Below are 12,246 nucleotides of genomic sequence, written 5' to 3' on the forward strand. Positions count from 1 at the left end.
GACTGCACAGAACTAATGCAGCTGATGCACCCTGGGACTTCCCTGTGACCCACTGTCATGGTTTAACCCCAGTCGGCAACTAAGCACCATGGTTTAGATCCATAGGGCCAGTTCTCATTCAGTCTTTCAGAATCAATTGATGCTGGAAATTATGAAGGCAGCAGTTGCTGTCTTTGTGAATGCACTGCTGCAGTTCTTAGTAGTACAGCAGTAAAGCTGCCCTGCAGTGTTCAAAGTAGTCAAACTGTAGCCAGCTTTAGCACGACTGCATTTTCCCACCTGTATAAGATACACAACATTCCTGTATGTAAATCACCTTTGTATTAAAGGATTTTTGGTAAAGCTGGTAGACAAAGAAATAAAGGGGTGCGTCTTCCATAATAAAAGTTTGCATGTGAATCACTGGGAAGATGAGTGTAGACAACAATGCAACAGTTTGGAAGAGGTGTTATTTCTTGTTTTAAGCTTTCTCCTTCTCTGGTCTCCCAGTTTGGACATGTGACTCTTCAAAAGTTTACTGCAGATAACATGACTTTTAATACCTGCACTTCATTACTTCTTCTTGTGGATATTAAAAAAACCCAAAATATGACACCTACAGTGTGTTTCCAAGTTCCTTCTGGTTAGTTATCACCTAGCATCAGATGAGGGTCTTGCTAGAAAAGAATGTAAGTTATTAGCCAAAGGAATTCTGAGAAATGAGCAGAACTGAAAATGACTTTTTAAATTATTAGCATTCAATGGTGACTATGGACTTTGTTGAAAGTACACGTCTGCCAAAAGTGGCTCTCAAAATCTGGAATGTGATCCAAAAGGTTTTTTCTTGTACCTCTAATAGTTGTCGTTTTCCCGATGCCTTCATTCGAATAGTGGCCATTCGTTCTGCCAAGACTGTGAGAGTGGACTGCAATGCCAGCTGATCAGCAGCTTCTGCATCCAGTGGTTCTGAAACTAGCTCCTGGGCTAATGATGTCTGAAGCTCAGTGATTTCTTCTTGTAACATTAAAATCTCATCCATCAAAGCCTATTTAGAAATGAGAGCAGAGAAAGTATTCATTTCATTTATGAGTGAGAAGAAAGTGCCTCAGGAGGCACAGGTTTAACACAAATTTCAAGATGACTGTCTCAAGGGAGCATGATGAAAGCAAAGTACTGTATATCACTGCTGGTTTGGTAGAGTCAGAATTCGGAAGGACTGGGTCCTGCTTTTAGATGCTTAAGCTAGGACCATGCATCTGATAACTGAAAAACTGATTTCATTACTTATCTTAAATTTCAAATGTATCATGAGACGGAATTCTTTTGAAAACATTATACATACAGATTTATTCTTCCATCAATTTTTCTGCAGGGTATTCTAGCACATACAGTGAAGATAATGTTAGTTAAGCGAGTGTGCGGTGAGAGAAACAGGGAAATGAATTAGCTTCCATCCTGAAACTTATTAACTGGAAAAGAACATAGAGCAATAGATGAAAACATCGAGATTAACTCCATGGTGTAAAAGTTCCTCCTATCATTCTCATCCTATAAAAAAGTTTCCAAGATACCTACAAAATGATGCTGCATTACCAATACCTTACAGAAGATGCCTTACCTTCATGCCTGATAATACATACACATTAGATGCACAGCACATCAGACAGTACTGCAAAAGCCAAATGTTACCCTTTTCAGGTCATGGAGTTCCTACTGAAATGAGAACTGGCCCCACCAGATAGTTTCAAGCTATCAGATAGAAGGCTTAGAGGATTACAACTTGGACATGTGTCAAGATTGGTTACTGGATAAAGTATTCTTTTATTATTCAGAGCATCATTTCTCAAGACTTCCCTTGAGAGGCAATTTTTTGTGTCTTTTGGTTTATTTTGTTTATTTTGTTTAACAAGGCAAAGATTGTATTTAGATCAATTTACAATGCATCAGTATCGGTTATGATCTTAGTAAACACAGAAACATTATACATAGTCGATATACACTAGTAGCACTGATGCTGAAGAACAGCATGAATAGGTGCCACTGAACGCAATCTTGAAAAAAAGATTTTGGTGAAAATTTTGCCAGGACAAACTCTTATGGTCTATTTTACTTTCTTAAAAGGCTACTTCTTAAAAGAATCCCCATTACACCATCTTTAGAACAGCAGGAAGTCCAGAAAGGCAAGACACAGTTAAGAGAGAAGGTTCATACAACTAATACATGTTTTTGAGTCATCAGCCATGAAGAACACTACTATCTAAAAAAAGGGAACTAAAGATACACAGATAACGCATGCCCTCCCTCTATTTCTCACATGTTAAGTTTCTACCTGATGTTCGGCCATCTGGCTCTCCGGGCTTTTGGCTGATTCCAGACTTTCATTTAGTTTGATCTCAATAGTCTCCATTTTTGTGGATATAGACTGGAGTGTGTCCTGGTATTTCTGTTGACGCTCAAGGGCTTCATAGAGTGTGCGCTGCTTTTCACTGATCTGAAGAGGAATGGAAAATATACATTCTGACCTCTGACACAGAATCTGCTTTTTCTTCATATGTCCCTAGGCTTACGAGGTCATCTTCGTACTTCCCTAGGCTTACGAGATTAAAACCAAAAACTTGATTAAAGTTTTAAAGAGTATAAATCATAAAAACAAAATATCCATTCAACAGTTGGCCTTGATGATTTCAAAGGTCTTTTCCAACCTGAATTATTCTATGATTCTGTAATATTAAAAATATGTATCTATTTAAATATCATCAGCCAAATTCTAGGTTCTGTGACTGCAAAAAATGGAGTCTAATAAGCAGGGAAAACCTAGGCACATTCTCATGCCTTTTTTTAGATCTTATGCACTGAAACATATGGATGTACACTATTTGCTAGAAACACAGTTCTTACTATGCCACAAAAGAATTAAAATTTATAGCATACAATCAAAACTTTGACCATTTTCATACATCACTGAACGATTACACCGCACTACTATGCGAAAATGCGTTAAGTTGGCTCAGTATTTGGAGAAACTGGATTCTTGGGTCTTTTTTGCCAACTCATCTGGCATAAGTGGACTTCCCTGTTAGGTTATGGAATATAGTCTGACAATAGCCAATGTTTCTGAAGGTAATTATCAGCATTAATGACCTGATTTTTTTCTTAATGGAGGTCTACCCTGCACAGGCTATCAAACAAAGAACAAAGATAATATCCCATCACAACTAACTAATTCTTGTTACCACCTGAAAACCAAGAATTGTGGAGAAGAATATTAGCTAAGCCAGTTCTTTACATCTTATTCCTTACAATCTAGCTGATTATTTTGAACCCTCCAGATGAAGACTTACCACATTTTTCAGAGTTTCCCAAGAACGCTGCAAATCATCTAATTTGGCACTAGCAGCTGATTCTAAGCCTGGTTCATAAAACTCCTGGGAGGCTGAAGTGCTGGGTTGAATTTTAGCAGCTTCTGTCTGCAACTGTTCAGCAGATAAGGCTTGGTAATAAGCAATGTCCTAAAAGCATGAAGCACATTATTGCACTTTCTAAACAAATTACACTGTGTAAACACCCGCCACCTCACACCCCACATACTGCCCTACTGCATATATCCATGAAAATAAAACCCACAAAGCGAAAAATCACCAGGAAAACTCTGAGTAACACAATAAATAAGTATTTAATAGTAGTATACCGAGTATGGTTTGGAGCTTCACTATAATGAAGATTGTGGATGCAAATTTTTCATGTTCATATTAGCTCAGAGGTACAGGAGGCAACTCTAGACAGACATGGAAAAGCATGAGGGGAGTGGTCCAAGTGGGAGTGTTGTTGTAGCATCATCACAACTACACATGGGGGAAACCCACCACAACAGACAGTGGGTTATGGTACTGTAGATGACAAAGAATATCACTCTAACAAACACTAGCACAGAGAAGGCAACAGAAGAACCAAAAAAGAATATGCTGAAGGACTAGTCAATGATGTAAGAAAGAATATGAGGCACTAGCTTATAGTAAGCCTTCAAACAAACGGGTACTCTGAACTTAGAAAAGACAGTGGGAGAAGAGACCAAACATGCTAAGGAAAATTGGCAAATGTTCAAATTACTGTTGAAAATGCAGGACAGAACTGTTTCTCAGCAAAATTTCTATACTTAGTGTACGGGAATTCCTTCAACTATTGCAGGTGGACAATGAAAAAGGTCTATAGAAAATGTAAAAGTAAGGAAACATGCACAGTATCTACATTTAAGTCAAGAAAGCAGATTTAATGACAAGGATTATTGAAAACTGAAACCATGTGTGACTGTTACCACTACACCTATTTGGATGGTGAAAAATTCTGCAGTCTTCCTTCTTCTGACTTCGTAGCCCCACTTGGTGAACTATGCTCCAGACCAAGCAACACAGCAGCTGTTGTCCAGTTTCCTCAATAATTTTGAATTTGTAAATGCTCGTGATGGAATTTTTAAGACACAGTTTTGCTGCCCGTGAAATTAGTAAGAGATTTTCCAGTGATTTCTGTTAGGTTGGCCCAAGCCCTCCTTTCAGGGACCTCTATGAGTTATCACAATATTTGCATGAAAAGTTGCTTATAAACTACTGAAAAGTGTACTTAGAAAATCCTCCTCCAATCATTTCAAATTTCTTCTTTCCTGACCCTGTATGATCGGGAGGAAAATTCAGCATGTTGAGCCACGTGACTGAGCGAAAACTAAGTGCCTTTTGGTTGGCAGCTTACAGAGCTGTGTCTACCAACCAGACTGCAGACCATTTGCTGTACTGCAAACGTTAAATGTGTATAGATACAAATTCCCAAAGAGTGGTGGTGAATGGAGTTAAATCATGTTGGCAACCGGTCACAAATAATGTTCCCCAGGGCTCAGTACTGGGGTCAGTTCTGTTCAGTATCTTTATCCATGATCTGGACAAGGGGATGGAGTGCACCCTCAAGAAGTCTGCAGATGACACTAAGTTGTGTGGGAGTGTTGATCTGCTTGAGGGCAGGAAGGCTCTGCAGGGGGACCTGAACAGGCTGGACCGATGGGCTGAGGGCAATTCTATGACGTCCAACAAGGCTCAGTGCTGGCTCCTGCACCTGGGTCACACCAGCCCCACACAGCGCTACAGGCTGGGGCAGAGCGGCTGGAAAGGGCCTGGTGGGAAAGGGCCTGGGGGTGCTGGGTGACAGCCATGAGCATGAGCCAGCAGCGTGCCCAGGTGGCCAAGGGGGCCAACAGTGTCCTGGCTGGTGTCAGAAGCCGTGTGGCCAGCAGGACGAGGGCAGTGATCGCCGCCCTGTACCCGGCACCGGTGAGGCCGCACCTGGAACCCTGTGTTCAGGTTGGGGCCCCTCACTGCAAGGCAGACACTGAGGTGCTGGAGCGTGTCCAGAGACGGGCAACGGAGCTGGGGAAGGGTCTGGAGCACAAGTCTGATGGGGAGCAGCTGAGGGAACTGGGGGTGTTTAGCCTGGAGAAAAGGAGGCTCAGGGGGGACCTTGTCACTCTCTATGGCCGCTTGACAGGAGGCTGTAGTGAGGTGGGTGTTGGTCTCTTCTCCTGAGTAACAAGTGATGGGACAAGAGGAAACGGCCTCAAGTTGTGCCAGGGGAGGTTTAAAAGTGGGTATTAGGAAAAATGTCTCACCAAGAATGTTGTCAAGCATTGGAACAGGCTGCCCAGGGAGGTGGTTGAGTCACTATCCCTGGAGGCATTTAAAAGACCTGCAGATGTGTCACTTAGGGACATGGTTTAGTGGTGGACTTGGCAGTGCTAGGTTAATGGTTGGACTTGATCTTAAAGGTCCTTTCCAAACTAAAGGATTCTGTGATTCTATTCTATACCTGAAGGAAAGGTGCAAAGAAGGTACAGCCAGGATCTTTTTGTGGTGCCCCGTGACAGAACATGAGGTAACATGCACAACTGAAACACAGGAGGTTCCCTCTGAATATCAGGAAAGATTTTTTTACTGTGAGGGAATGACTGAGCACTGGGACAAGCTGCCCAGGAAATTTTTGCAGTCTTCATCCCTGGACATACTCAAAAGTCACCTGCATATAGTCCTGGAAAACCTGTTGTATGTGGCCCAACTTGAGGAAGGGGGTTGGAACCAGATGACCTCCAGACATCCCTTTCAACCTCAACCATTCTGCAATTCTGTTTAGGTACTAAACCAGACTACTTCTGAAGTAGCAGAGCTCAGAGTATAATTAGGATCCTGATTTGGAGCAGAATCTTTATTTCCCAATGCTATTTCAATACGTTATCTAATATCATATGTGAACAAAACCAAACAAGCTCTGGAAAAGCATTGAAGCCAGGTTACTCCCATCACACTGACCAAAAGTGTCAAAGAAGGTAATTCTTTCAAAGGCAATAATTGGGAAACTTGAAAAATTTAATGATGAAAGTGCTCATAATGTCAAAGAGCCAACAGGGAATAAGTAACAGCCTAGAACAGCACTCAGTACTGCAATTTCAGGATTTTTTCTCTGATCACAAGCCATCTTTCCAAGTTGCAGTGAAAAATTGCACCAGTGCAGGCAACTTCTCATTTTGTCTGCAGCTACTCTCCATCCCTTAGCTAGTCCTCTCTCAAGGCCAACAAAAAAGCTGTGCTTTTGAGACTTCTTAATCACGGTTTCCAGAATAAAGGACTTGCTATTACAGAGAGGGAAAAGCAATCCTTCCCCATCTTTTCAGCTACTTTCTGGAGCATAGAACATTGCAGGGTTTTTTGGCAGAGCTTTCACATGATGGTGGTGTGAATCCAGATGTTCTTAGAAGTAACAGATTTTGTTGCCCCTATAAAGGCCCTAACATCTAATGCACGTTTTTATGAAAATTAGCCAATGAACAGCACTCAATAGGATGTAAGGGCAAAGGGTGCGTTTAGATTCCAGAAGATATTTAACAAGGACTGTTGCACCCTAGATGGGTTTTCATAAGGGAAGGAAAAAGAATGATTAAGTAGGCTGTGTAGAAGAAGAAGATAGAAAGACATTGACAGCGACCCAGTGCTGAAGACTTGAATTACACAATTAGCTGTGGCCTTCAAGGCTTTGTGTCAACACTTCAGGTTTTCCAGTTCAACTGCTCTGCACTGTGTATCTGGAAAACAAGTTTTAAAAAATGTGCCAAATTTTAATCAACTGTATCTTGAGAAGTTTTAGCCCCAAAGGATTCTTCTTCAGTACTACAGCACAGATGAAGTGTCTGATTTTGCTATATATCAGAATAAACTGTTATTTTATATATATCATATATATATGAAATATATATCAGAATAAACTGAAGGACTATTATCTATTGCCAAAATATTATATACTATGAAATTCCTCAGTCTTCTTAAAATTAACATTTTTATATTTCCCACCATCACATTATTTTTAGAGGAGTTCCAGTATAAAACAAACAACCTGGGCAACTGTTAATTTACACTAGTGCTAGAACTCTCATGTTCTTGTATTTATAGTTATTTTAATCTATTTCAATACGTAGAGCCAGTATTTTCACTAATATGTCGTTGGCACTGGTTTTATATTATCATTACCTGTTAGTGATGTAAAAATAGTGCACAGATGTCTGAATTCAGACTAACTGCATTTCACTATTAAGAGATACTATGAAACCCTGATGAAAGACTGTATAAAGATTATTAGGGATTAATTTAAAAACAGTCTTAACACCCAACCTTTCCCTCCTCAACCCTTACTTCCTAAGAGCTTTTAGTTTTTTTCCTGGAGTTCCTGTTCACATGTTTTTCTGGTACTTTGCAGACGATTTTCCTGTGAGAATTTATTTCTCTGAACACTGGCTACTTTTTAAACCAAAATATTTCGAAATCAGTTTTGCTGAGTCTCATTGAATACAAAATATTTTCAACTTACATTTAAGCTTCTAATTCACTAATCTCTAGCATATATTTTTTTAACCAACCTTCTTTCCTGAAGTCTCCCTGGGCACTCATCGTGATCAGCACTGGTAGTTTCATAGCTTCTTTAGTTTTAGTCTCATCTGAGTATGAACCTAAGTATTTTGTAAGTAAACCACTGCATTTTGGAATGTTCTTCCGCCTACTGTTTAGTACATGCAGTTTGTTTCAACATTAACCACACTGAAGAAACCTTCATCTGTAATTTTTTTAGATTATTATAACACCATCAATTTTATGATATTTTAAAGATCAAATTTAAGATCTTCTGCTACATGAAAGACATCATTTTTTTGTTCAATTTTGTCCTAGTAAATCACAGGTTCTAAAACCTGCATTTTAGTGTCAGTTCATGGTACAACAGCACCTTCACTGGGGTTTCCTTATTATTAGTTACTGGAGTTGTTAGCTTGGTTTTACATTTTCAGAGAAATGTAATGAACTGACATTGGTCTTGTTTATTAGGAAGCAAGCTGCTCTTCATCCTTTTTCACCGATTAACACTGTCATGAGATTTTTGTGCTGAAATGTATAGCTGCTTTTCAACTATAAGTAAATTTTACTGGGAAAGTTCTGATTATCTGAAATGATGGAACACCAGAAAAATCCTTATAATGCATTATATAAAATTTTTATAGAGCTGTTGAAGATTTTTTCACCATTCTTACTATCTCACCTTAGTATTCTTTCTCACATCAGCTCATGAATATAAATCACTTATACTTAGCAACTTCTATAGCAACATATGCATCCTTGAAATCAGTGGAAGGAATCAACAGACATCTTGTTCAGACTTTCCTAATTTTACTCAGCAATGCAACGCAACACACTCTACCCTTGAAGTCTGCAGTGGTCGATTTTGGAAGCAGTCACAAATGCAAAACCAAGAAAACAACCACAAAACCCACAACATGATGAGCTCAGTGAGGTGGTGACTACTCCTAAGGCTCATTTCTAAACTTCTAAAACTTAACTTCTAAAGCTTTTATGTGTGCTTTCACATGCATGATGCTCAGCATGCTGGTTCACTGCTTGCTTTTTTAATGAATGCTGATGCACACTTCCTCCCATTAAAAGTGCAAGAGCCCTCAGTTTTGATTTAAAAATCTAACTTCAGTGATTTCACTGATCTACCTCACTAGCACTTAAAATGGACTGTCATGGAAAGTATGGAATGAACACCACATGGGGAAAAAAATACATGAAAGTTAATACTTGAAATGGTATTAAGTAGAAAGTATCAGATAGTGACTTCAACACTACAATGTACAGTAAGACAGACGTATATGGACATAATGCAATGTTTTATTAAGGGGGGCACAAAACTGCATATTTTCTCAGGATGCAAAATTCCATTGAGTACTACTGAGAAAATTAAGTTATAAATGGAAAATAGTAGTCACATGGAAGAGCTTTGTAATTGTCACTTAAAATTTATTTTTAAGAACAGTGAATAGCTGTAAAACCAGATTTATACATTTTTGAATCAGAAGTCAGTGTCTGTATCCATTTTGAACTACAACCCGAAGGTTCAGTTAGGTTAGAAGTTAAGCCTCAGTTCCTTGGAGCTATATGTAAATATTTTTCCAGAGGATTAAATAAACCATTTGTGGAATGGAATCATGCATGTCTGAGATAAAAGTAGAACGAATGCCAAGAGGGAGGTACCTGGTTAACAGAAGCATCTGTATTAGCCACAGGTGAGGGAGAGCGACAGGCAGGTGGAGAAGAAATCTCACTGTTGGTTCCCTCCTCCCCAGACTCCTCAGTGACAGGGGAGAGCAGCGTGTGACAGCGACCAGCAGTCATCTGCCACAGGAAAAGCAACCCCAGAGCACAGGAAGAAAATCAGTTACCTCAGCTTAGGTTTGACTTATACTGATATCAAAACAAGAAACACAAACATGGCCAGAACTACCATGACATTATTTAGTCCTTTTCATGCTTTTACATTTACCAGTTTAAAAATCTGATTGAATCAATAGTCTCATTTACTTGTCATACTTCAGTATGAACACACTCCCGTGTACCCTGATGAATTTAAAAGCAAATGTATAGCAAGGAACTTAATAATAACAAATAGAGTTTGCCTAAACGTCTTTTAATATAATCATTGTTTCATATGTAAGTACTATGGAGAGCCACAAAATAACGCTGCATTGGCCTCAGTATCCAGGCCTGGATAGAACAGCATGGAATAGACTTGAAATATAGAATACACAGAATACAGTAGCAACATACTTTTCTTGCTTCCCCAATGCTGTTATACAGTGATAAATCCTGAAATCTGCACTCTATTTTGACTCAGATCCCAACAGCACCAGCAGTATGTTTGTAATGAGACCCAGACAGAAACAAACAAAAGCAGAGTAATCCAAATGTGAGGCCTATGGCAGTACTTTGCCAGCTTTCATTTCCAACACTCCCATCTGAGAATATAGCAGCATAATGTCAATTATCACATCAACATCTTAAGAGATTTAAAAACATGGTGTGTAAACCCTACACACTGCAAGATAATATTTATTCTGGTTTTATCTTATTACTGCAATTCAGTAGTTTCTTAGTGTTTGCTCGTGCATGCTGACAGCCACAAAAAAGCACTTTATTTGCATCCTGTTACAGACAACTTCCGCTGTTCGTCTGTTAAATTACTTCATCCTTTATCAACAATCTTGAAAACCCATATAAAGCAAAATACAGTAAGGGGAAGCTGCAACTTGTTTGATTTGCCACACTTCAGCCATTTCAAAAGCAAAATATAGCTGTGAGCTGCAGCAATTTGCTACACAGGAGCATGGCAACGCTGCAGCAGCAAGCAGCTCGGATAAGCTGTATGGAGAGTAATGCATTCCTTACCATAACCACCGAGGGGTGAGTGGGGTGTGCTGGAAGCAGGTCTGAATCCAGCTCCTCCATTCCCTCTGAAAGCCCCTCCACTTCTGTCACTGTCAGCAGCATGGTGGCATGTTTTGCTTTCATTGTCAGCATCTTGCACTTCGAATTCAAGGAAGCAATTTGCTCCTGGTATCCTCTGATCTTCTGAGCCAGCTCCTGAGGAAACATATTTTTTCCCCTAATGCAGAGCCTGCCCATAAAGGCCACAGGCGCCGCAGCATTTCAGCTTTCGTGGCAAAGGCGCGCTCTCCCCGGCGGGCCCAGCCGGGCCCATCCCAGCGCTGCCCCCGGGCACCGCACCAGCCTGCCGCCCGCGGAGGGAAGGGGCGGGCTGCGCCGGGCCGCACCGCAGAGCGCTGCCTGCGGAGAGCGCGCGGCGCGCTGGGGCCGCGCCGGAAAGCGCTGCCTGCGGAGAGCGCTGTGCATTGCGGAGGGGAGGGCGGGACAAGGCGCGCCTGCACCCAGCCCGAGCCTGACACAGTCTGTGGGCTCCAGGCTGCTGCAAAGGGCGACGTCTCTCCCTCTTCCTGTCCTATTTTTCTTCCCTGTCCTATTTCCATTTCTCTGAGGAAAACGAAGCTCCTCTGCACGGAGCGTGCCATGGAAATGAGGTCATGCGGTAACCGCAGCTGTAAAAAAAAAAGCCCATTCAGCGCTCGCCAGAAAGAATGAATTGTTCAAACAATAACTCACAGGGTCTAACAAGATCAAATGTGATAGGAACAGTCACATAATAAGATTAAATGCAGGCTGGATTGTTTTTTGCAATGTTTGGATAAGCTGTATTTTAATCTTATTTTGGTTTTGTGTCAGTCTTCAGAGTTAAAGCTGAGCTGCACTCCGTACTAAACTTTCTTAAAAAAAGCTGGGGAATCTGACCTAAAGCACAGGTTTTTTTTAAAGTATTGGTTTTCTATGGCCATGAAACGGTCTATCTGCATGGCCAAACACCATCATAAGTTTAAGTTTAATCAGAGAAGAAAGATGGAAAACAATAGCCTTAGAAACTGACTTCTCTCCTACCCTGTACTGCTGCCCAGTTCACTGTCCAGTTTCAAAGCTTTAAATTAATACACTTAAAATAAAAAAATGGTGGAAGATTTTCACATTTCTGCCAAAGTTATTGTTCCTGTCTCCCTAGAGGCTCCATAACATGATAGAATTTTGATCTAGAAAGTTAAAACAGCATTTGTATAAGCTTGCCTGCTAAATCAGTGATTATGCATTTGAATATGTTTCTGCTTTGTTTTTATATCTGCTTTTATTTCTTCAACAATTACAAATTTTCAAGGAAAAACAGCAACAGAAGTTGCAAGACTGAGTAGCTATAATAATAAATAATTACAATATATTTTAAAAAGTAATTAAGATTACTGCTTCAGGCTGGTAACATGAAAACATTTTTTTTGGTTGTGTAACATTTTCAGGAAACCAT

General features: G+C 40.2%; 1 protein-coding gene across 15 annotated transcripts in view; it reads right to left on the reverse strand.

Moving 5' to 3' along the window:
• Positions 1 to 12,246, reverse strand: part of SYNE1 (spectrin repeat containing nuclear envelope protein 1) — a 316,896-nt gene that overhangs the window by 96,195 nt on the left and 208,455 nt on the right. For 13 of the 15 annotated variants that reach the window (XM_055714587.1, XM_055714586.1, XM_055714589.1 and 10 more), the window contains 5 exons: positions 10,773 to 10,967; positions 9,582 to 9,722; positions 3,321 to 3,488; positions 2,309 to 2,470; positions 830 to 1,024 (listed from right to left, as the gene is read on the reverse strand). In XM_055714587.1, the coding sequence (XP_055570562.1) occupies positions 830 to 1,024; positions 2,309 to 2,470; positions 3,321 to 3,488; positions 9,582 to 9,722; positions 10,773 to 10,967 (861 nt within the window). The remainder of the gene's footprint in view (positions 1 to 829; positions 1,025 to 2,308; positions 2,471 to 3,320; positions 3,489 to 9,581; positions 9,723 to 10,772; positions 10,968 to 12,246) is intronic. The other 2 variants (XM_055714582.1, XM_055714584.1) reach the window with 2 other exon arrangements.

This window comes from Falco cherrug, chromosome 6 (assembly GCF_023634085.1).
Source record: "Falco cherrug isolate bFalChe1 chromosome 6, bFalChe1.pri, whole genome shotgun sequence".
Taxonomy (NCBI): Eukaryota; Metazoa; Chordata; class Aves; order Falconiformes; family Falconidae; genus Falco; species Falco cherrug.